Source organism: Carcharodon carcharias, chromosome 7 (assembly GCF_017639515.1).
Source record: "Carcharodon carcharias isolate sCarCar2 chromosome 7, sCarCar2.pri, whole genome shotgun sequence".
Classification (NCBI taxonomy): Eukaryota; Metazoa; Chordata; class Chondrichthyes; order Lamniformes; family Lamnidae; genus Carcharodon; species Carcharodon carcharias.
Genome location: NC_054473.1, coordinates 27,301,233 through 27,327,861, shown reverse-complemented (window position 1 = coordinate 27,327,861; position 26,629 = coordinate 27,301,233). Strand labels below are relative to the sequence as shown.

Sequence of the window (26,629 nt, the reverse complement as noted above, 5' to 3'; positions counted from 1 at the left end):
CCTTAAGGTTGGACAGGCAGGTCCTTTAATTACTTAATTGACCCTGTCAATGGCCTCAATTGGCCACTGACAGGTCGGCGGGCGCACAGCTGATTTTGCTGTGCTCCCACCTTCCTGAAAATTTAAACGGGACACGGTAATATCGGTAGTTCCGCCCAACGTCACCGTGCATCATTTTACACGTCGGCAAGCGGGCTCCGCCCCGCTCGCCAACATGAAAAATCCTGCCCCCGGTTTTCCGTGCCACCAGATCCAAGCGGCAACCAGAAAAACCACACCGCAGAGATCAGTAGGGGCTGAATTTTTCCATCGGTGAGAAAGGCGCGGGCCCGCTCGCCGACACGAAAATGACATGGGATGATGTCGGGGGGGGGATCCCCCGATGTCATCCCGCCTCATTTAAATCTTCCGGAAGGCGGGGGCACAGCGCATTCAGCTGTCCGCCCACCAACCTGTCAATGGCCAATTGAGGCCATTGACAGGATAATTAAAACAATTAAAGGACCTGGGCAGGCCAGGAGCCCCAGCGGGCTTCTGAAAAAACATGAAATCTCATCCATCGGTGAGATGAGGTTTCATGTCGGTTTTAAAAAAGTTTACTAAAGTTTTTGTGCAATTTACTAACATGCCCCATCTCATGTGAAACTGTCACATGAGGGGGACATGTTAATGATTTTTTTATTTTTCTATTTTTAACGTTTGAAAACCTTTCAGCCATCTCCCTGAGGCAGCACTTTGCCTCAAGAAGATTTGCACTCTTTCGTGCGCATGTGCGAAAGAGCACACTCTCACATTTTGGGAATCGCCCTCCTGCCCGCACAGGAAGCGCAGAGCACTTGCTGCTGGACGTCACGCTGGGCAGGCCTTAATTGTCCCGCCCCTTTAAAATGACGGTGAGGCCCACTTCTCCGGTGGGGATCAGCTCCCCGCCCGCCGGAGATTGGGTTGTGCCCGCCCCTTCGACAGCCAAAAAATTCAGCCCTAGGTCTTTGTGGGTTATTTTCAATGAGCTCAGTGGCACGTGCCATCACTTTGCTGCTGACTGTAAAATATAGGCCAAATTGTTCTCATTCTCTTTGAAAGGTAGCCTAAGTAACCATCGTCAGTTCTTTTTGATGTTAGGAGATAATGATGTAGATAGATAAGTAAAGAGATAATCCAAGACCATTACTTTGCTTTGTTATATATTTTGTTACAACTAGGAATGGCAATATAAAAAGAATTGTAAAAGACAGCATTAAGTTAAAAGAAAAGGCTTCCACAAATGCAATAAAAGTGGAAATCCAGCAGATTGGGATAACTTTAAAAAGTAACAAATGTGTACAAAGGGATGCAAAAAAGTATGAATAAAATTTGCAAAAATATCAAAGTTAACAGGTTATGTTTTTATAAATTGACTAAGAGAAAGTGATAAGAGAGAATGTGGCTCATTAAAAGCAGATGTAGGTGAGTGTATAATAGACAATAAGGTAACGATAGACTTGTTAAATTAATAGTTTGTTTCCAAGTTCACAGTAGAGAGGACAAAATACCAGTGGTACAGAGGAACATAAAAATAAGTCAAGACAACAAACCTAGTAAATATAATAAAAGCAACAAATGGTATTGGAGAAAATAATGGGATTTAAGGTAAACAAATCTCTAGGGTCTGCTGGTTTCCACCTTCAAGTGTAAAGAAACAAGATGAAAAATTGCAGATGCATTTGCCATAATTTTCCAAGGCTCTCTAAATTTGCCAGTTGTCCTATGTGATTGGAAAGTTGTAAATGTCACTTCAATATTTAAGATGGTTGTGGGGGGCGGGGGGGCGGGGGGGGGAGCGGTGCTTGAGGGGAGGGAGGAACAAATTAAGTACAGACCTCTCAGGTATGGGAATATAACTGGAATCTATTATCAGGGATAGAGGTCAATTTTACGTCAGAGGTGTGGTTTTGTGGTCAGGAAGTCCAGAAGAACAGGTTTCCTTTAGATCATGCTGAATTTAATGGCAGGACTTGTTACCATTTTTGTCACCATATCCTGGCTGCAGCTGGCTTGACTGCCTGTCTGGCAGTTAGGTATTCAGCACCAAGCCACAGTCGGAGAGTAGAGGTGAGGAAGAGATTGGAAAGGCTTGTGGGGAAGGGCGGGGGGAGAATGGGGATGAACATCAGAGGTTAGAGGGAAGCCTGGAAGTTGGGTGAAGATCAGGATCCTGTTTCGAAAGGTGGGGAGATTGGAAGGGTAGGAGGGTGTCCTATCAAGGGGGGTTTGGAGAAGCAAGCAAGCGGGACCCAGCAGGTAAATGAAATGGCATTTACACCTCAAGGGCCCAACAGTCCTCATGCTTCCCTTTAGCAGCCCAGTATCCTGAGGCCCAAAAAACTCAGCTGGCCCAGGTTAAATTTAAAATGGTGTTTAAATCTGAGGCTTGCAGCATCATGATAATATTGAAGTGACCAACCTGTTTCTTCTGAGTGGGTTGCTTGCCAACAGCCCCCATCTCACCTCCGCTAAAACTGAAAACAGGCAGACTGGAGTCAAGTTTCAGATTTTTAATCTTGTTACAACCCGCTCAATCCAAATCCACCCGTTTTTGATGGTTTCAAACTTCCCCAGAGTGATTAAGCATTTGAACAAATAGTCACAGTCTTGGCCTGAATTCTGAAGGGTAGGGCATATCTGATTAATCCAGTTAAATTTTTGGAGGAGGTCACTGACAAAGCATACAGGGGAGTGTCCAGGCATCTTTTCCATATTAACTTCCAAAAGGCATTTGATAACATTCAGCATAAGAAGTTATTAACAAAATGTAGAGCGCATGGAATTGGGGACAAGCTTGTGACATAGGCTGGTAATTGGTTCAGAGCTAGGAAGATCGAGACTTGGGATAAAGGGAACAAAGGGCCCACCCCTGCACACCGACACGTAAATTGACGCGCGGTGACGTCAGGCGGGCGTCCCGATGTCACTGTGCGCCATTCCGATCTTCCGTTCGACGGGCGTGTGCCGGAGGAGGCTGCGCACCCGCCGAACTGTCAAAGGCTTGTTAAGGGCATTAGGAGAGTAATTTAAATAATTGACAGGGCTCCCCGTTGAACCTTAAGGTTGGCGGGCAGACAAAGAGCCCAAGTGGCCTTGGCATTTATCACAAAACCTCATCCATGGGTGAGATGAGGTTTCATGAAGGTTTTATTAAATTAATAAATATTTTTTACACATTACATAGAAACATAGAAAATAGGAGCAGGAGTAGGCCATTTGGCCTTTCGAGCCTGTTCTGCCATTCATTATGATCATGGCTGATCATCCAACTCAATAGCACGCTCCCGCTTTCTCCCTATATCCTTTGATCCCTTTCACCCCAAGAGCTACATCTCACTCCTTCTTGAAAACATACAACGTTTTGGCCTCAACTACTTTCTGTGGTAGCGAATTTTACAGGCTCACCACTCTCTGGGTGAAGAAATTTCTCCTCATCTCTGTCCTAAGTGGTCTACCCCATTATCCTCAGACTGTGACCCCTGGTTCTGGACTCCCCCACCATTGGGAACATCCTTCCTGCAGCTACTCTGTCTAGTCCTGTTAGAATTTTATAGGTTTCTATGAGATTGCCCCTCATTCTACTGAACTCCAGTGAATATAATCCTAACAGACTCGATCTCTCCTCATAGGTCAGTCCCGCCATTCCAGGAGTCAGTCTGGTAAACCTTTGCTGCACTCCCTCTACAGCAAGAACTTCCTTCCTCAGATAAGGAGACCAAAACTGCATACAATATTCCAGGTGTGGTCTCACCAAGGCCCTGTATAATTGCAGCAAGGCATCCCTGCTCCTGTACTTGAATCCTCTGGCTATGAAGTCCAACGTAACATTTGCCTTCTTTACTGCCTGCTGCATGCTTACCTTCAGCGACTGGTATACGAGGACACCCAAGTCTCGTTATACGTTCCCCTCTCTCAATTTATAGACATTAAGATAATAATCTGCCTTCCTGTTTTTGCTACCAAAGTGGATAACCTCACATTTATCCACATTATACTGCATTTGCCATGCATTTGCCCACTCACTCAGCTTGTCTAAATCACAGTGAAGCATCTCTGCATCCTCCTCACAGCTCGCCCACCCATCCAGCTTTGTGTCATCTGCAAACTTGGAGATATTATATTTAGTTCCCTCATCTAAATCATTAATATATATTATGAATAGCTGGGATCCCAGCACTGATCCCTGCAGTACCCCACTAGTCACTGCCTGCCATTCGGAAAAAGACCCGTTTATTCCTTCTCTTTGTTTCCAGTCTGCCAACCAGTTTTCTATCCATCTCAATACACTACCTCCAATCCCATGCGCTTTAATTTTACACGCCAATTTTTTTGTGGGACTTTGTCGAAAGCCTTCTGAAAGTCCAAATAAACCACATCCACTGGCTCCCCCTCATCAACTATACTAATTATATCCTCGAAAAATTCCAGTAGATTTGTCAAGCATGATTTCCCTTTCGTAAATCTATGCTAACTCTGTCTGATTCTGCCACTGTTTTCCAAGTGCTCAGCTATTAATTCTTTTATAATGGACTCTAGAATTTTCCCCACTACTGACATCAGGCTGACTGGTCTATAATTCCCTGTTTTCTCTCTATCTCCCTTTTTAAATAGTGGGGTTACATTAGCTACCATCCAATCTGTAGGAACTGTTCCAGAGTCTATAGAATCTCAGAAGATGACCACCAATGCTTCCATTAGTTCTAGGACCACTTCCTCAAGTACTTTGGGATGTAGATTATCAGGCCCTGGGGATTTATCGGCCTGCAATCCCATCAATTTCCCCAACACCATTTCCCTACTCATACTGATTTCTTTCAGTTCCTCCCTCTCACTAAAGCCTGTGTTCCCCAACATTTCTGGTATGTTATTTGTGTCCTCCTTTGTGAAGACAGAACCAAAGTATGTATTTAGTTGGTCAGCCATTTCTTTGTTCCCCATTATAAATTCTCCTGTTTCTGACTGTAAGGGACCTGCATTTGTCTTCACCAATCTTTTTCTCTTCACATACCCATAGAAACTTTTACAGTCAGTTTTTATGTTCCCCGCAAGCTTACCCTCGTACTCTATTTTCTCCTTCTAAATCAATCCCTTGGTCCTCTTTTGCCGAATTCTAAAGTGCTCCCAATCTTCAGATCTGTTGTTTTTTCTGGCCAATTTGTATGTCTCTTCCTTGGATCTAATACTATCTCTAATTTCCCTTGTAAGCCAATGGTTACACTGTGACATGAGGGGACATGTCTAAATAATTTTAATTTTTCTTTATTTTGAACTTTCAATTTGAACTTAATCTTCCTGAGGCACAGAGCTGCCTCAGGGAGATTTCTGCGCTCTTTTGCGCACTTGTGCGAAAGAGCGCAGGCCCCGACTCATCCTACTCACCCTCCTACCCCCACCCGCGCTGAGCGCTACTGGGCACACATCACGCTGGGCGGGCCTTAATTTGCCTGCCCACGTAAAATGGCAGCGCGCAGCTGATCGTGGATGGCATTTGGCTCCACACCCGCTCCCGACCGGCCCACCCGACAGGTAGAAGATTCTGCCCATACCCTCATTGGTAAAATGTGACAAGTAGTGTTCCTCAGTGTTCTGGGACATCTGCTTTTCATCATCTATATCAATGATTTGAATGAAAGGCTAGAGAGCTAAACATGCAAGTTGCCAGGTGATACCTAGGAGTAACAGTTAGTTTATCAAGGGGACCACGAAGTTACACAGGGACAGAGACAGGTCAAATGACTGATTAAAACTGTGGCAGATGGAGTTTCATATATGGAAGTGTGAGGTAATCCAGTTTGGAGGGAAAGACTAGAAACTGTTGGGGAGCAAAGCGATTTGGGTATCCAGGTACAAAAAATAATCAAAAAGACCAATGGGCTGTTATTTCACAAGTCTTGGAGTACAAAGGGATAGAAGTCATGCTTGAGTTGCACTATCTTGATCAGATCCCATCTGGGAACTGCACCTAAGGAAAGATATATTATCCTTGGAGGGGATAGAGTGCAGATTTACCAAAAAGACATTGGGGCTTAAAGGGTTAAATTATCAGGGTAAGCTGCATAAAATTGGGTTATACTGGGTTTAGAAGGCTGTGGGAATTTCAGAAGCAGTAGGAGAGTAAATCTCAGAGCTAATAGCCACAAAAGCCACATGGACAAATTGATGTTCAACAATACTTAAGGAACAGGTATATCTAATAAAGAATGTTCAAGTTGGGACCAGCAGAATATCCAGAACTACAAGAAGAAAGGATATAAAAGTTAACAGGTGTTGATTTGAACCTTCAGGAATAGGGTTTGGGTCACAGAATCAACCATGATGTTTCATCTCCTACCTAGTTTCCCAACTATGAAAAAGACAATGGAAGAGAACAAATTGTAAAATGGCTGTGTTTCTTGTACTTAATAAAGAAAAGATCTTAGCTGTTTTTGACCTTTCCTTTTATTCTTGCTAAAACTTGCAAAGTTGTGGACTGAAGGGAGGCATCAGCTGCGGTGACAGTAGAAAGGATTTCCTGCAGATGTTCAGTTGGAATTGCACAATTTCCTACTGGAGCAGATTCTGAAGGAAACACATGGCATAAATCGGATATCGTACCAAGTACTGAGCCCAAGGATGAAAATTTATATGGTAAAATTCAGAGAAACGTCACATCTATGGGGCAACTTCTATGTGGTTAGTGTCAATAATGAGAACAGAGCATTATTTACAACACAGAAGTGGATGGTAACAAGATACCAGCTATAAAAATAGACAGATTCGTTTTTTCCAGTACTGTTTTCCCCAATGGTATGCTGACCTTATTAACGGTATATGGAGGAAATTGAATGAAAGAGAATAGAGGCAATTACCTTGAATGTCACAAAGTCATAGCTCTCAATGTCACAGTACTCATGGCTTATGCATAGTAATTTCAACAGAAGAGATTTCACAGGTGAACTGCAAAGATGAATACATTGAGCTCCATATACATTATATATATATATGAAAAAAGGCTGTGATAGTTACTGAGAGTCCCTGGGGTAATTTCAAAATAATGAAAAATTAATGAAGGCTTAAATTAAAAATCCCAAATCTTATGACTGAAATAGAGTTTTACAAGTTACCACATGGGCCAACTTGAAGCAATGAATTGAGCAAAAGGGACACATACCAAGGGCTATGCTTGACATAGATATATAGGTAATTAGCGTCTTCTCCCAAAATACACTAATTATTATTCTTATCTACCTTTACACTAAAATTAGCAAAAGAGAAGGACCTAGAAACTGTTCTGTGTAGTATCTCGTTTTTGGATGCAACTTGGTTGACTAAGGTCCAATGTAGCAGGCAGCAAGCATGCTTAAGTTTCTGGCCAGAGGTGCATCACCTACCATATTGGTTAAGGAAAAGAAATATGTCTTTTACCCATGCCTGAACCAGGCAATGGACCATTTACACATACCAATAAGGGCCCTGTGATAAGTTTACCCTGAGCCAACCCATGACAGCATCGGCTGCACACAACCAAGAGGGTGGGGAGCATATCTGAATGTGTAAGAGCACTCTCACATTAAAGGAATTGATCATTATTGCCTCAACTTCACCCCATTGTTGCCCTCACCTGCCAATTCCCCAGTTCCTGGTCCTGATCCCCAATGGCCACCCCTCATGGGCCTTGGCCCCTGTTATGAACCAGCAGTTTGGTTAATGTGGAACTGGGGAAACACTGCCACCCACAGTATGACATAGAGAGTCACACTGGAGTAGTAGAGTGTAGTGGTGTGCCTGGCAAGGTCGGCATGAAGATAACAGCTAGTCAGGACTGTATCCTGTATATATGTATATAGTTACATATTATTAATAAACAATTACTGTTCAACTATACAAGGCTCTAGGCCTCTTCATGAGATAACATGCAAACATACGACATGGTGGCAGCGATTGAAGGACCCCAAAATCCCTAAGCATGAAGAAATAAACAAACTGCTGTGTGACCTGAGAGAAGTGTGCCTAACTTGAAGACCTCAAGTACAAAACTGGAGATTGCCAAAGAAGCTCCATTATAGGCATGGGGGCTGAAGGGCAGAAGAAAAATCCACCTTGCAGTGTAAAAGGACTCCAGCAAAGCATGTGGAGCTTCACTGCAAGACCCGATTGAAAGCAGAGGATAAGAACCTAGCCAGATTGTAAAAAGAGTTAGCAAGCTCCAAAAAAGAAGGCTGAAATAAGCCTTTAAATTTGACACAACAATCAGATAGCACAGGCAGACCGATTGTTTAATCATGCGGCTTGAAGAACGCTGCAGCCTGGATCCATAACACATGTGACTGCAAGTGAATGGGAAAAAAAAATAGAGAAGCCAGACCAAAAAAATCACTTTCAATTCGATTCCCCAAGCTGAGGAAAGCAACTAGCCGGTCAAAATGATTTGTTCAAAAGATTTTCTGCAGAATCGCTGAAGTTTAAAATGGCTCCGTAACCATGACAGGAGCTCTCCAAATCCCAACAAGCATGGGAAGAAAGAAAAAAAGAATGTAAAGCTGTTTTCCCCTTTACTGAAAACAGCTATGAATCAATAATCCCAGACCAATTAAGGCAGATGGAAGGGCCAGACCAGGTGCAAAATTGGGCGTTATGGAGAAGAAAATTTTTAAGATATATGATAGCATCAGGCTTTAATATAAAAATAGAGGCTGAACAAGTGAATACACTATTATATTCAGTAGGTCCAATAACTGACAACATAATTGACAGACAAGGAATAAACTATTCTTTCGGTAACTTTGAAGAGGTCATGAAGTCCTTTTGACACCTACTTTAACTTAAGAAGCAAAAATGTTTTAGAGCAACCAAAATTTAACAAGAGAGTCCAAAGGTCAGGGGAGTCTGTTGTCCCTTTCATAAATGAGTTATACAGATTGGTTGAAGGCTGTGACTATGGTGATCTTAAATCAGAGCACATAAGTGACCAAATAGTATTGGAAATGGTTGATGATACTCTTTTGGATGTATTCCAATCTAAAGAAGATCTGACTTTGGAAAAAGCCATCCAAGTTGTAACACAATCGGAAGCCGACCAACAAAACCAATCCATTATGCATGGCGAAGTTAAACTGCAGTACAGAGCAACCCCAACAGTCCAGCTCATAAAGCAACAAAAGGGCAAGGAGACTCCAGGGCAAAGAAAGCAGTAACCAAGCAAAACACACGATGGAGGCAGACCATGTTAGCGCTGTGACACCAAAAGATCTCATAGGCACGAGTAGCATCCAGCAACCTCTGTGCAGTGCTTTGACTGCAACCACCTGGAACACTTTGGAAAGATGTGTAAGGCCCAAACTTCGAGACATGAGGAGGAACCCAAACGAATCCATGAGATAGATGAGCCACACCAAGAAGAAGTCCAATAATGTTTCTTGGGAGAAATTAAGTATCCCAGATTCACATTTTGGAATGCTAACATATCTGTAAATGATCACCTCACAAATTTCAAGTTAGACACAGGAGCCAGTGTGATGGTCCTGTCGGATAAGGAACCGTGGCTAGTGAAACAATGTCTGAAGTCACCTACAGCACAGTTATATGGACCAGGAGGCATCAAGCTCCAAGTCAAAAGCATGCTGCAAGCAACGGTCCAATATAAAAATAACCAAATACAGGAGACGTTATATGTGCTCCACAACCAAGAATTTTCTCTCCTGAGCAGGAAAGCTTGTGCCGACCTCAACGTCATCCAAAAGATTGATGAGATTAACCAGCAAGGATCTAGCTCCGATTTTAAGAAGGATTTTTCAAAAGTTTTCACTGGGTTGGGGTGACTGAAGACTGCACACAGCATAACACTGAGAAATGATACCAAACCCATGTGCCTGTTTACATCACAGAAAATACTACACCCGCTTATGAAACAAGTACAACAGCAACTTGATGATATGACCAAGATTGGGGGTCATCTCCCCCATCACTCAGCTGACAGAATGTGTTCCAGGATGGTCCCAGTTCCGAAGTCAAATTGGTACATTTGCATCTGTGTTGACCTGACACAACTCAACCAGGCAGTTCTGAGGGAAATCCACCCGACGTTCTCAGTGGACGATAGCTTGACCAAACTCTCCAAGAGCACAGTGTTCTCGAAACCTGATGCCAACAGCAACTTCTGGCAGGTTCTGTTAGGCATGACTTCTAATTTGCCGACATCTTTTGGCACCTCATTTGGCAAATTCTGCTGCAATCATTTACCCTTTGGCATTACCTCATCATCCGGGATTTTTCAGTGCACGATGTCGGTCACCTTACAAGGTCTAAAAGGAGTTATATGGATGAGGTCCTTGTCCATGGTGTGACTGCTGAGAAACACAACAGTAGACTCACGGCTGTCTTGAAATGCCTGCAGGAAGCTGAATGATAAGTGTGAGTTCTCTAAGACCTCTATTCATTTCTTAGGTTATACTGTGAGCCGCAAAGGCATCATGGCAAACGCACACAAATGAAAGGCAGTTAGTGAATTTCCAAACCCATCATCCATTCCAGACCTCCAAAGATTCCTGGGCGTGGTGAACCAACTCACAAAATTTCTGCCCAACCCAGCACAGGTCACACAGCCTCTGTGACACCTTATCAAACAGGCACTAGCATGGTGCTGGGATGCACACCAAGAGCAAGCATTTGGTCAGATCAAATACATGCTGCTCTTACCAGATCTACTGGCTGACTACAACCTGTCCCTGCCAACTGCAATTGCAGCGGATGCCTTGTCAACAGGACTAGGGGCAGTTTCTTTTTATTCATTCATGGGATGTGAGCGTCGCTGACCAGGCCAGTATTTATTACCCATCCCTAATTGCCCTTAAGAACTGAGTAGCTTGCTAGGCCATTTCAAGGGGCAGTTAAGAGTCAGCCACATTGCTGTGGGTCTGGAGTTACATGTAGGCCATACCAGGTAAGGACAGCAGATATCCTTCTCTAAAGGACACTAGTGAAGCAGATGGGTTTTTACGACACTTGACAATAGTTTCATGGTCATCATCAGACTTTTAATTCCAGACTTTTTTTCATTGAATTCAAATGTCACCATCTGCCGTGGTGGGATTTGAACCCTGGTGACTATACCACTATGCCACTCTTCCCCAGTTCTGTTCCAAAAGCAGCTGGATGGGTGATGCCAACCAGTATATTACATGTCTAAAGGGCTGTCAGACGCAGATGCGGTATGCAATTGCTGAAAAACGGGCCTCAAAGTAACGTGGGCTTGTGAGCAGTTCTCTGGCTATATTGGACTGAGGGTGATCATTGAGACAGATCACAAACCATTGGACAAGAAAGAACTCGACAGGATGCCCCCCAGAATTCAGAGATTTCACTTGTACATGAGATAGTGTACATCCAGGGGAAGCATCAAACAACTGCAGACACAGTGTCCAGAGCTACAGTCAACCATCCTATAATAGTGTCAATTTGGTCAACAAGTTCAAGTCCTATTGCCAGTTCATGACAATACAGCTGCCAGCTAGCTCCAAAAAGCTTCAACAAATATGTCAAGAGCTAATGCATGATGGAGTGCATCCATATCCATCAGTACTGCCCACAAGGTTAACCATTGCAGCGTCCAGATGGAAATGTTATGAAAATTTAATTCAAACAGCAGAAACGCTTCACCTCAATTGATGATCTGCTAGTGTGTGATGAGTGTTTAGTCATTTCCATCTCACTCCAGCCTAAGATTCTACAATGAATCCACCAAGGTCACTTGGGCTTCACAAAGTGCAGAGCACGAGCCCAGCCTGCAGTATGCTGGTCAGGAATGTCAAGAGCAATTGAACAGATGATTTGAAACTGTCAGGTGTGCGCGCTGCACATACCAGTCCAGGGCGAGCGCCTTATCCCCACACAGTTCCCTACCAGACCTTGGGAACACTTAGGAATGGATCTATTTATGTTCAACGGCAAGTCCTTCCTCCTCATTGTTGATTACTTCCCTTGGTGGGTTGAAGTGAAGCATTTACACACAACGCACACAGAGTCGGTCACTAGGTCGTTGAAAGAAATCTTTGCGATCCATGGCATCCCGGACCTGATGGTGCCCGATAAGGGTCCAAAATTCACTAATGAATACTTCACTCATTTTGCCAAGAATAAGAGATTTCAACACCTCACTAGCTCCCCAAGGTATCCACAATCTAACAGTGAGTTGGAAAGGGGAGTCTGCACTATTAAAACCTCATGAAGAAAAATGACAATGGCGTTTTTGATATGTAGACCCACCCCACTGCAATGTGGATTAGTCCCAACAACTTCCCATGCTGCCATAGAAATGAATCCCAGGGTTGGCAGTCAGGGACTATCAGAAGGTTCAGGACCAAGAACAGTTCTATAGACAGCTACAAACTTCCACTTACAATAGGAGGTATTGTATTAGAAACCGGTCCAGGCTAAACAGAGGTGACAAGGCTTGGATTACTGACTTGACAGAGAAGGCATCAGTATCCTGAGATGTGAAGATCAAAGATGGTCTTACCAAGAAGGCACAATCAGATGGAATAGAAGGAGTCTTCTCCTGATTCCTCATGACAAACCTCCTATCATACATTTGAGCGAACCAGATGTAGAAACTCAAATAATTGAAGCACCAAGTACTACAACTTCAACCCCAGACCAACAAAGTCAGCCAAAAGCAGCAGTTTAGACTACCAATCAAACTACCTGGTAGTTTAGATTCCTCCAATCTTGAAAAGAACAGGATCTGGAAGAGTCTTAAAGGCTCCAGACTGTCTGAATCTGTAAAGTAAGAGACCTGGGGGGAGGAGGGGTAGCATGTAATTATGTAAATAAATAAATACATTTTAGTAAAGACTTGTGGGAAGGTGTAGCATTAGGGTGTTTGGGACTGTAAGGGTTAATGCGGCACTGGGGAAATAGTGCCCCTCACACTATGATGTAGAGTCACAGGGGAGTAGTAAAGTGTAGTGATGAGTATTGTAGAAGCTAGCATGAAGATAGCACCTAGTCAGGACTATCCTGAATATGTATACAGTGATGTGCTATTAATAAACGATTATTGTTCAATCATACAAGTCTCTAGACCCCTTCATGAGACAACATACAACCATACAACACATAGCCCGAAAGACTTGGCTGAATTCTGTGACACAATAATGCCTGATGTTGTTCTTTTGATAACAGGCCCCAAATGGGCTTTCAGGAAGCATACAACAGGAAATAAACCCTCACCTGGGTGATACATGCTCCAGTAAACGCAACTATGACAGCAACTACATTCACTGTCAGCTGGAATTGTAGAAACTTGGAGATGCTGTCATAAACATTACGGCCCCACATGACAGCCTTCACGATGCTGCTGAAATTATCATCGGTCAAGATAATGTCGGAGGCTTCTTTTGCTACATCAGTGCCAGCAATGCCCTAAAATACAGTAAAAAAAAAAACATTAACCAACACCGCTGGTGACAGAAAATCTCTGTATTTAACAGATTCAGGGGAAGGAAAACAAAAACAAAAACAAATGCAGTAAATGGATTTGATTCTGAAATTAATATTTTTTAACAACCATTGTGAAAAAATGATACTCATTGTTATGATAACCAGAGTTATCATAATTATTAGATATTAATTAAGTTATTATAATAGCCAGACTCTGATTAAAGCAATTAATTAGATGACATTCATTAATAAGGCATTGTCAATACTTGGGAATGAAACACTTTCTCCAACCATTGTTAGTCAGGTCAGGGAGGTCCGATGTTAACATGGTTTTGATGGTCATCTCGTCTGCAAGAACAGTGTGCCTTAATTCAAATCTCAGAAAAATATCTCCTACGGTACCGAAGTGATATTGAACTTCTTGTATCAGCTATTCTTGCACCAGCTCTGGATTGCAGCAAAATCTAGAACCCAGATTGGGCCAGGTTATGTCCATTTTTATGCAATGCACCCACTGGTGATTTGGCTGAAGAATTCCTGGCTTGCCAATTAAAAATTTGTATTCGCAAAACATTGGAAACGCAAGTCGGCTACAATCATTACAGAGGTTTTCGAAAGTGCCATTTACAGATGAAGACTGAGTTAGGGGATTTTCAGGTGAACATGTTCTACTGTCTTTACACGAAACAATCCCCATGCTCACAGCCTTAACATAAAGTTAAAACGAGGCATTCAAAAGATCCATCTCCTTAAAATACATTGGCCTGAATCTTCTGAACGGCAGTAATGCTAGGTAAGTGGGTGAGGGGGGTAGGTGGGTGAGTGGGTAGTTGGGAAGGATTGGGGTTAGTTGGGTCAGGTTGGGGGGGGTTGCGGGGTGGTGCGTGTATTGGGGGGTTAGTTGTGTAGTTACCCAGGTGTTAGACTAAGTTTTAATCTTACATTTCCTGGGTCCCACAGGACTGTCCAAAGTGTCCTATTTAGCTCAGAGTCCCGGGGAGTAGGGGAATTGCCCAAGTTTAAACTTCCCAAGCAACTCCCACGTTGGTCCATATGTCAGGACTTCCACAGTCAGGACTCGCATCTTCTATCATACGCCCAGTCTCCTGATGATCCAGAGACTGGAAGTTTTGAGCCATTACAGATCAGCATTCTTGTCAGTTGGGTAGTAACCTACAGTATAAATATTTGTCACAACATATCTGGTATTGTAATGTTGTCAATATAAACTGATGGCGTGCTACCAAACTGCTGTACATTAGAGAGACAATAAATAGTCCCAAATATCTTATGGTCTTGAAACAATATATATTATGATTAATCTTTTGAAGATTTTGGTAGTATTTTGATCACAAAAACAAAATAAAGCAATTCTTTAGATTTGTTCAGGGAAATCCAGGAGTGTAAAATGTAGCATGTGCTCTCTTAACATGTTCTATGTAGGACCAGAAGTGGAGTCAACACCGTAGGTATTTATGCCTTATAATATCCAAATGATGCTTCTCTTAGATGTGTTATGTAGGTTAACCTTTGTCCTTTTGATATCACACTTTGGGCTCGTACCAACCTACATCTTAAATTCCCTCTCATAAAATGGCTATTTCTGAGAATCTTATCTCTTATAGAGGTTTGAATGGCTGTCCAACCATTCAGCAAAGAAATGTCAAGTCTCCTCAACATCAATGATCATTTCCTGCTCAAGGTAGAATTTTCTCTCAGAAATAACTACAGGGGAAAGTATCTACATTCAGAAAGGCATTTTGCTCATCCTTGATTTCTTATAAAGAACAAAGAACAGAAGAAATTGGAACTGGTGAAGGCCATTTGGCCCCTCAAGCCTGCTCCGCTACTCGATAAGATCTAGGCTGATCTGATTGTGGCTTTAACCCCAATTTCCTGTCTGCCCCCCATTAACCCTTGACTCCCTTGTCAACCAAAAATCTGCCTTGAATCAGCCTTGAATATATTCAATGACTTCCACTGCTTGCTGGCAAGAGAATTCCAAACCCTAATTACCCCTGAGAGAAGAAATTCCTTTTCATCTCCATCTTAAATGGGAGACCCCTTATTTTGAAACTGTGCCCCCTAATTCTAGACTCCCCCATGAAGGAACCATCCTCTCAGCATCTAATCAGTCAGGGCCCCTCAGAATCTTATATTTCAATAAGATTACAGCTTACAGATCATGAACTCTAGGAACCAGCAGGCGTACACCCATTCCTTCACAGGAAACGTAGTTGGGCCTAGATTTGTACAGTCACATTTTTCTAAACTCCACTGACCGTCGGCTCAACCTGTTCAACCTTTCCTGATGAGACAAACCCCCGGGGAGGCAGAGTAGTGAACCGTTTTTTTAATTCTTCCATGGAAAGCGGGACAGCATTTGTTGCCAATCCCCAATCCCTTGAACTGAATGGCTTGCTAGCGCAGTTAGGACTCAACCACACTGCTGTGGGTCTGGGGTCATATGTGGGCCAGACCAAGTTAAAATGGTAAATTTCCTTTCCTAAAGGAAATTAATGAACCAGATGGGTTTTTTATGACAATCAACAATAGTTGTCAGGTCACTGTTACTGAGACTAGCTTGAAGTTCCAGATTCATTAATTGAATTTAAATTCCACCAGCTGCCATGGTGGGATTTGAACCCAGAGCATTAGCCTGGACTGCTGGATTACTAGTTGTGACATTACCATAACACCACCATCTCTGAACTGCTTCCAATGTAAGCATACCCCTCCTTATGTAAGGTGACCAAAACTGAACACAGTACCCTAGGTGTGTCCTCACTAATGCTCTGTAGAGTTGCAGCAAGACTTTTATATTCCATCACCCTTGCAATGATGGCCCACGTTCCACTTGCCTTTCTAATTATTTGCTGGACCTGCATGCTAATGTTTTGCAATTCATGTACAAAGACACCCAAGTCCCTTTCTACTGCAGCATTCTGAAGTCTCTCTCCATTTAAATAATGTTCTGTTTTTCTTTTCTTCTTGCCAAAACGGACAACCTCAGATTTCCAACATTATACTCCATCTGTCAAATCTTTGCCCACTTCCCTAATCTTTCTATATCCCTTTGCAGACTTCTTGTGCCCTCATCTCTGTATGATCAGCAAATTTGGATACAATACAGTTGGTCTCTACATCCAATTATTAATCATGAATATAGATCATAAATAGTCGAAGCCCTGGCACTGATCCTTGTGGCACTTCAGAGAGACAGAGAAAGAGAGAGAGAGAGAAGGGAGTGAGAGAGATGCTGCTGTGTGTGCAAAGCAGAGATGCTACAGCTGTAAGAGCAGGATGCTTGTAGGAGTTTGGTTTTTATTCAGAAAGAAGACGATGGAACAAATGGGACGTTTGGAGACTTAAAAACTAACGAGTCACGAAAGTGAACTTTGCAGCTTGGAAGTTGATTCAATTTGCTCAAAGGGTTGAGTGAGGAGAGTTTTGTTTTAAAGGTCACTGGAATATTCACCTTGATGTGGCAGGGATGGGGGCCTGCTGAAATTCCAGAAAGGTTTTGGTTATTTCTGCTAAGAGCATGGTGTAATGTATAAATGTGGTACGGAGTTTTCAGTTGTGTTAATAAGTTACTAAGGGATACCTTTTCTGTAGCTTAGTGTATTAGTTGCCTACTAAGTAATGTTTAGTCGATGTTGCTTTTAGGTTCTTTGTTATAGTAATAGTCTTAAAACATGACATCTTGTGTGACCCTTTGAGTTAGTCACTGGAAATTTAAATCTATTTTTAGAAGTCATTAGTCTCTACGGGGATCATAACTAGGTTCAAAAGGGATATTCTTCCAAGGTTGAAGTTAAGGCACATTGATGAGGTACAATAAAGGAAACTTTACCTCCATTTGCCCCATACATTACTTGAATGAGTAGAAAATGGAAAATGTTCTGCATTGGTATCTCTTGATGGGCTGAATACAAAAGAATAAGGATCGAGCATATTGTATTGTATTGAACAGCTCCATTACATTTAAACACCAATCACTAGAGGGTGCTCAAAACTTATCAAGTGGTGATGTTTGGCAGGAGGCGGCTTTAAGGTTGCTCTAATTTCAATTACACAGTGATATTCCACAAAAATTAACAGAAAACAGCTATCCCACTGAGGAGGGTGTAAAGGTGAATAATGGACAAATTAGTTACTAACAGCAACAATAGTATTTAATGAGGCCTGCTGCAACATTTTCAACAGTAATATGTTGAAATTGTTTAAACTTTATGCCTTTCTTCTAGGACCGTCAAAGCGATTGCAGGATTGTTGAAATTCCCCTGAACAATATATTATTGAAAAGATGATGACGGATGTCTGCTTTGAAACCTGCTGACTGCTCAGTTTGTTCCAACATTGCTGTTGATAATAATAGTTTCGAAGAAATTATGAGCAAAACAAAGATTTGGTTGTTGATATTAATTAGTTATTAAAGTGGTACCAACATATTAATATCTTAAGCCTTGATTAATGAAGTAGTTTTGAAAACAATAGTTTTCTCTAGATCATTTCTTAAATATATGTGCTAAGGCTGTGCCCATGCCACGAGACCACTGCTGATGCATCAATGTCTGCAATTTTCTTGACTACTCTCGAATAAAAGTTGGTAACCAATGCTGGAGTGTGGCTTTACAGAAGCAATTAGAGCTCCAGTATCTCACCCAAATGACCATTTTACATGCATGAGTTTAGACAATGGGAGGACTTGGCTAGCCCCTGAAAATGGGCGTGGGGTTATGATGTGCAATCAACCTGTACTCATTGATTGAAATGCCTATGTTGCACCTTTTAAAGGGGATTAAAAGCAGAAAGTGCTGCAAATACTCAGCAGGTCTGGCAACATCTGTGGAAAGAGAAACAGAGTTAACTTCTCAGGTCTGTGACCTTGCATCATGTTCTGATGCACCATCACTTAATTTAACATACACAGTTACTAGTTCAGATACTGATCGTGCCCGCATGTTAGAGGATAGATGAGAAGCGCTTGGTGAGACACTGAGCACGAATATGCTGCAGCCAGGGAAGGAGGCAAGGAAAGCACAGATGCCAGCCTGTCAGTGAATAAAGTGGCACACAGGTTCTGCTGCAGGGGACTCCAATGAAAACCTCAATTGGGCAGCCTACAGAAGAACTCTGATGGGTGCAGACAATGAAATTGCTAGTGTGTTGCGAAGCCAGCCATTAAGCCTGTGATTGATGCGAAAGAGCATGGAGCTTTCCAGCAGTAACTTGGCATGGGGTTTTACGCTGAGCCCATCCTTTCCAGCATTTAAGTGGTGACCAGTCCCATTTGCACACTTGTGGACCCAAGCATGATCCAGCATCTGATGCGCAATGTTGCAACCTCCATTGTAGCACAAACAGCAGACACACAATGTCTGAATGCTGCAGTAGAAGCTCACACTAAGGTCATGCAAGGTCAGCCTGCTGCCATGGAAGCTCAGGCTACTGTCATCGCGGCTGTGGCTTATAGCATTCAAGGGGCCTTGGAGGGTCTCACAGCAGTGCTACAATCTGTCCTGCAATAGATTAGTAAGAGTATTGAGACCCTACTCATGTTAACGGCAGTGACTCTGTAGAGCACAGTGCTGCTGGCCTCACTCAGGATGACAGCACACAAGCTCCCAGCTGTATCACTCTGCCAGTGCCCTTGCCTGTCAGCCAGTTCACATTGCTGCTGCCAATGCTGAGATAGTACAGCCCACAGTCAGGTCTTCCAAGCTCAGAGCTGTTTGAGTTCATTCCGCAAGATCATCGCAGTGTCCTCCAGTGAAAGTCAGCAGCCTTCCACCTGCCATTCAGCAGCCCCTTGGGTAAAACTGCACAGGAGCACTCGGATAGGCAAAGGCACATGGAAAACTGGCTTGAAGGGAATGCACAAGGGCAATCGGTTTACCTTTATATGCAATATTACATGATTTCATTTATAAATTTGGATTGGCATGTTTATTTTGGGGTAGATTTTATTTTTGCATCGTAGCCAAGCAGGTGCTGTGACGGTCAGTGACAGGGCGAAGCAAGGGGGGGGTGCAAAAGCAGGGGTGGGTGGGGCCGAAGGCAAGGGGTGGGGGGGTAAAGACAAGGGGTGTGGGGAGCAAAGGCAAAGGGGTGGTGAAGGCAAAGAGGGGGAACTAAGGCAAGGGGGGTGGCAAAGGAAAGGGGGGAAGGCAAGGGGAGGGCGAAGGCAAAGGGGTGTGGGGGGGAGGGCAAAGGCAAAAGGGTGGCAGAAGGCAAGGGAGGATGAAGGCAAGGAGTGCGGGGGCAAAGGCAAAGGGGTGGCAGAAGGCAAGGGGGGATGAAGGCAAGGAGTTGGGGGGCGGGCGAAGGCAAGAAGTGGGCGGGCGAAGGCAAAGGGGTGGCAGAAGGCAAGGGGGGATGAAGGCAAGGAGTGGGGGGCAAAGGCAAGGGGTGGGGGGATGCGAAGGCAAGGGCTGGGGGGATGAGAAGGCAAGGGGTGGGGGGGCAAATGCAAGGGGTGGGGGTGTGTGTGAAGACAAAGGGAACATGTCACCCCTCTCCCTCCAGAACTCGGATCCTCCCCACCCATTTGGACCTCGAACCCCACCCCACACCCGAACACTTCCCCCGGACCTCGGACCACCCCTGGAACATCACACTCCCCAACCACAGAGCTCCAACCCAGCCCCCCCACCAGATCTCCAACCCAACCTGGTCCGCAGACCTCCAACTATCACCCCCCCGCTCACCCTGTCCCCCACTGCCCCATCCCACCAGACCTCCGACCCCCTTTCCCGGATCTCCGTCTCCACCCAACACCACCCCCCGGACCACGGTCCCCCCCCAACCCCCTCCAGAACCTCCGGAACCTAAACCTTGAACTCACCACCACCCCCCTGGACCTCCAACCCGCCTCCATAGCCCAACCCCCCACACATCCGACCAAACCCCCACCCCTCCCGGACCTCTGATACTCCCCAGATCTCGAATACCCTCTTTTCCCACCCAGACTCACCCCTAGCACCCCCCCGGATCTCCAGCACCCGCTAGACCTCCAACCATTTCCCTCCCAACCAACCCTTCCCCGCCACCGCTGGACCATCAACCCCCCCACCACCCCCATACCTCAGACTTCCCCCATCCTCACCCAGACCTCCAACCTCCTCTCCCCTGGACTTCAGACTCCCCCTCCCCCCTGCAGAGCTCGGACTCCCTCCCACACCCACTGGACCTCGGATCCCCTGCACCACCCCGACCTCCTTTATGGCAGCATATGCCGTAAAAAAGGGGGCATGGCTCCCTGAATCCACCGGAGCTACACTTTGCTGGGGCTTCCAAGGAGTCTTTCGATGCAGGCCCCAAGCAGCTCCAGCAAACAGAAGGGTTGGTGTAATTTTCAAGATCAGGTAAATGTGCATTTATTTCTTCTAATTCCTGCGGGGCCAGCATTTCAACAGTAAATGGAAGTTACGGCCCATTGTTTCAGCATGTCAAGACCTACTCTCTTAGATTTTGTGCAGCAGGATGGCTTTCATATATATTCATGCAGCCTATGAGTGCATGGGTTGCACACTAGAGTCTTGGGCAATGTCATCAATAGGTAACCCCTGTCATCCAGTAGCTATCCTTTGTTTTGCCATAGTGACCACAATGCTTCTGGCACAGTGAACTACCACAGATTGAAGGTATGATTACTGCTGTCAGGTGATGGTATATTGACCTGCATGATTCACTGCCAATGGAGATTAAGGAGGTGGAATCCCTTCTGTCTGATATACAGCAGAGTTGGCATCAACGTCCGCAAAGTGATGCAGTCAGTGGCATTGTCTGCAATCATCCCAAAGTCTCGTGCTCACAACACCTACTGGTCTCAAGCCAGCATGAATGAAATATGCTTAGCTCTCTTTGAATACAGAGGCTCGTTGACCTCCCATATGCAACAGTGGATGGAAAACTATGAAATATTGAGTACATCTCCAGCTGCAGCCTAGACCCATCCAGGTAAAGAAAAGTTTATTGCCATGGTCACCTTCAAAGCCATTGGCAATGCAGTCCTTGCCCTGCTTCAAATGCTGCAGCAGGTGGCAGATTTCTGAGAGGACGATTCACAGCATTAGTGTGTGTGTGTGTGTGTGTAGCATATGCCATTTTGGTTCAAAGACAGTAGGGGGTGGGGGAGCCAGTGGGCTAGGGGGAGGATCACTACAGCTAAAGCTCCATCCCATCAACATTTATTATCCAAACAAATGTATTTCCAACAGAACTCGTTGGCTGATATTCCCCCTCCCTGACAAACCACACTTGTGTAGCACTGATGTCACTCTAGCTGAGATTAGCTAACTGAGCACAGATAATTCTCAAATTTTGCTGGTTTGCATTTGCCCAAGGAGCAATGTTTCGATCCTAAATAATTTCTCATATGCAATCCATTTCTTAATCTGTGCACATAAGTACAGATATCAAATAGGAATGTAAGCATATCAATCAGGAACTACGGTTTCCTTTTCACATTCCTTCCACCCATTTCCTTCAGTCTGAAAATGTCTCTAATAACTTCACTCTACCCATAGAATGTGGGTTCCTCTGAACTCTAGCAGCTTACAACAACTGGCTTTCTATATACCATGGACCAAGGAAAAGTGAAATTGAGTGCAAGATTTGTATGTATATAGTATTTGGAGCCTTCTCATTGACAATTAGGTTTGAGGACTTGACCTTCTTATCTATCAATCTATTATTTAAATATTCAGCTTTAATGCATTTTGGTCTATAACAGCATGATAGGGTTGGTAGGATGTTGGACCATTAACACTGCAGAAATCATACTATCAGATTTACTAATTCTATAAAATAGTTTATTAATTCTCAATGGCATAGTAAGTGGGAATAACGAGTCTATCACAATGATTTCCATTGATTTTAATGATGGTGTATCTGAAGTTTTATTTTCTTTGAAATCCAACTTTCCCCTTTTCTTGAAGAGGATGACCCTTTGCTGAGATGGGAGACCCATGGGTACCAAGTAACCTTACAGGGGACATTAAGAGTGATTAATTATCCCATGGATGATTATCACCTACTAAACCAGAGTGCACTCGGGCCAACTGATACAATTCTGCCACCATCCCAGTTCAGATTGCCCCAACTCAGCATGGACTGGAGACCAAACCTGCGACTTCTTCAGTATGGATCGGCTGAATAAACTCACTGAACTGGGAGAAGTTGACTGAGGGGTCTGCATTTTTTCGGCTCATGCAATGGGAAAAACTGCTAACTTTCAAGGGTAAAGGAAGAATCAACACGATATCTATGAACAAAAAATAATTCTGTTAACATATCCATTTTCACTTTACAATTACCACCTTTCAAAAAGCAATAAGCTTTCAAAGCATTTTGGGGATTTTTAAATACCAGGTCGGATCTGTGAAATATTTTTAAACTGGTTTGCCCAAGTTATTCCAGTATGCCTCTAATCCAGGTGGTCTCACCTCCTTCCAGATCAGATGGAATGGACACATAGAACATTGAGCCTATTCTATGTGTACTATTTTGTACAAGCCTCTAGATCTGGGGAAAAGCAGGCTTCAGTATGTTCACCCAGCCCAGGTGTAAAATGCCACTTTTGTCGGAGTAACAGACATGCTGGACTGCTGGAAACTATCCCTTTCGTAAAATTGACAGTTAAGTAACATATGTAAGTAGTGAGCAAATCATGACATTGGGGGTTCCACTTTTAGCAGTCGGTGCAGGAATACAGCTGCACTAACACAATTTGTTGATTCAAATCTTAAACAAAATGCTAATTTAACACATTTTTGAATGCTTTGTCGCCTACCATGGCAAAGCCAACATCCGCTTTCTTCAGCGCTGGCCCATCATTGGTTCCATCACCAGTTACTGCCACAACTTGTCTCCGCTCTCCGTGCAGGCTGTCAATTATACCTGCAACAAACAAAGCCATCCCACTGGAGCTCATTAGGAAGAATAGAAAGAGTAGAAAGAGCTTCACACTCTCGCCATTAACAGGACAATTCCCTCCACCTTCCCAGCGACAATTACATACGTCAGCAAATTGTGCTGGAAGTAACAATTCCACTGAAAATAATGAATAAATTTTTATTCATCAACCATGGCCCCCAGTACTTTCAAGCAACTGTAGTGCTTTTTTTTTAAACAAAACACAAGCAGAGTAACAATCACAAACACTGTGATAAATTAGGGGGCAGTAAAGTAATTAAAAATTAAATTAGGTCTCTGACCCCTTTGGCAAAATACTCTCTGGACTAATTGTTATCAACAATGTTACAGAATTATTGAAAAAAAAGTAAATAATTTGGCCCTCAGTAGAATAGTTGGACAGTTACTGGTTAAGAACTTCAATAATGTAATCATTAATAGTTAAGCATTCCTCTGTAAACATTATAATATGTTTCAGATTTCAAATAATTCAGATTATTTAAAAAATCATTGTAATGTTCAGAGCACATTTCAAAACAATGAATGTTAAATATACAAAAGTCTCACGGGGAAAATGAGATGGATTACACTCAATCTGATTACATTTAATGACATTCATACAGCTCTAATTTTATGCAGTGGAAACTTCCAATATATTTTTTAAAATCAAATTTCAAATCTTTTGTGGATAAGTATGAGCTGAATTATCAATGTTTAGACCTTAAAATGATTTTCAAAGCATTTGAATAACACTTTTTCCATCATTTGATATACTGCACGTTACCCTGACAGAGAAGCTTTGCCTAATCCCAAATGGCAGTTTGCTTTTGTATTTATTTTCTGGTCATTGTGAAGGACAAATACAATAATTCTCAAATGGTGTGCAGGTTAAGAGATCAGGAAAAATAAATAAAACATCAAGAGGTTAGACTGACTGACTTTTTAACTCCTGCACTACTTAGCCAAGTGCATCGCTCAGTTGAACTACATACAAACTGCAAACCAAAAATACAGTGCAATACTTTTCAAAATTAATCGCTGTTCCTTTTTCCTAATGTTTTTGTATCTATTATATACTAAAAATAACAAGTGGCCTTTTATCTCAAAGTAATCTGGAAACCCAATGGGAAAATACCTTTTCACCTACAATACCTATTCTGCTTGCAAGTGATGGATAATTTGTCACATTTATGTTAAGGAAGTTTGAAGACTTTGCACAGGATCTCTGCAGAAACAAGTGATCACCAGTTGGAATTTAGATAGTGATGTATCAACTCAGGTTTTTAAGAAACTGCTTATTACTCTAAGAATATTTTTAACTTGCACTTTACTATTGTGTGCAGAAGCCTGATCTACAGGCAGAATCTTAACCATTCCAGACCAAAGCTTTTGTTGTTTTCATTTCAATTCCATCCTTAAGATGGCAGTAAATTGTCCCTCATGACCAGAAAGTAATTTCCTGTCACAAATTCCAGCAGAACAAAGACTGTTATAATTTTCCTGGCCTGGCAAATGCTGAGAATCTCCTTGAAATGTTCTAATCCACTAAACAGAGAAGTGGCGTTTGGTAGTTGCTGGTGGGGAATGGCCATCGGCTGATCAAGAAAAGGGTGAAGCATTGTCACTCCTTGTCTTCAGTCGCAAGTGTTATCCTAAACCAATGTCAATGCTTCCACTCCCTTCAAAAGTTCAAATCGGAGTGATGCCCGTCTATCCCTTACCCAGCCATCTCCCCTCACTGTCCCCTCCCATTTAACCAATTAACCAAGCCTGTGGAATGTAGACTGAAAACCTGTCCTCTTACACACATAGTAACCAGCTTGAGCTTGGGGGAAGCAAACCCACTACCTAACTCCCCAACCCCCAACACCGAGCATACAACTGGATCCTGAGGAAATGTACACTCAATCATCCAACACAATTTACTGACTCCTGCCTTCCACACTGCATCTTTCCTTCTTGTCCTTTCTGAACTGATCTTATTCCTACTTCTATTTTGTCTCTCCTCCTCCCACCCCCTGTTATCATTTCCCCTTCCCAACCAAGTTGATCATTTCCCATTGCTCATCCTCTTCCCATCTCACTTCCTACTCTTTCTTCTTCCACATGGGAACAGAGGTAGGCCATTCAGCCCCGCAGGCTTGTTCCATCATTCAACTGATCATGACTGATCTGTTCATGCATGAGGAAGTGTCACTTGCATGAGGTACCAGAAGGCACTTGATACCTTTGCAACAACAATACACTAGTAAAGAGTTAACATCTTGGGAAAGAATAGAGAGAGGCGAAGCAATTGGCAGATCAACAGTGTGGTACTGGAAAGGTTTTAGTATGCTGGCAGTCAATGTGCGCTTGTAGTTCCAATTTTTGTTTCAAATGCAGGGGCTCCTTGTGCACATTAATAGACAAATATGCACTATTACCAGGCATAAAGCTTGGCTGAGGTATTAAATGAGCACTTTATCTGTCTTTATCAAGGAAGAAACTGCTGCCAAAGTTATAGTAAATGAGGAGATAGTTGAGACACTGGGTGCACTAAAATTAATAAAAAGGTTTTAAGACTGACTATACTCAAAGTTGGTAAGTCATTGAGAATGGATCAGATGCATCTGAAGATGCTGAGGGAAGTCAGGATGGAAAGTATGGATGTCCTGGCCATAATTTTCCAACTCTCCTTAGATACAAGGGTAGTGCCAGGGGACTGGAGAATTGAAAATATAACAACTCCCTTGTTCAAAAAAGAGCGTAAGGATAAACCCAGCAGCTACAAGCCAGTCAGTTTAAGCACCCTGGTGGGAAAGCTCTTAGAAATGATAATCTGAGACAAAGTTAGCAGTTACTTGGGCAAGTGCGGATTAATTAAGGAAAACAAGCATGGACTTGTTAAAGGCAAATTTTGTTTAATGAACCTGATTGAATTTTTTTGAAGAGGTAACAGAGATAGTTGATGAGAGTAACACGATTTATGTGGTGTATATGGTCTTTCAAAAGGCATTTGCTAAAGTGCCACATAATAGTCTTGCCAGAAAATTTGAAGCCCTTGGAATAAAGGGGATAGTGACAGCATAAATATGAAGCTGGCAGCATGGATATGAAGTTGGCTGGTTGGCAGCATGCAGGCGGTAGTGGTAAAAGGTTGTACCTTCCTCAAGTATGAAAAACATAGTGGGGTTCCCCAGGTGTTGATATTAGGACCACTTGATATTATCATGAATGCTGTATTTTACAGGATGGTTATGTTTTGAAATATATCTTTAACTCAAAGTAA

At 43.1% G+C, this 26,629-nt stretch overlaps 1 protein-coding gene across 1 annotated transcript in view; it reads right to left on the bottom strand.

Annotated features, from left to right (window-relative positions):
* Positions 1 to 26,629, bottom strand: part of atp2b2 (ATPase plasma membrane Ca2+ transporting 2) — a 543,565-nt gene that overhangs the window by 58,722 nt on the left and 458,214 nt on the right. The window contains exons 18-19 of the mRNA XM_041191496.1: positions 23,240 to 23,346; positions 13,231 to 13,422 (exon numbers count right to left, since the gene is read on the bottom strand). Of these exons, the coding sequence (XP_041047430.1) occupies positions 13,231 to 13,422; positions 23,240 to 23,346 (299 nt within the window). The remainder of the gene's footprint in view (positions 1 to 13,230; positions 13,423 to 23,239; positions 23,347 to 26,629) is intronic.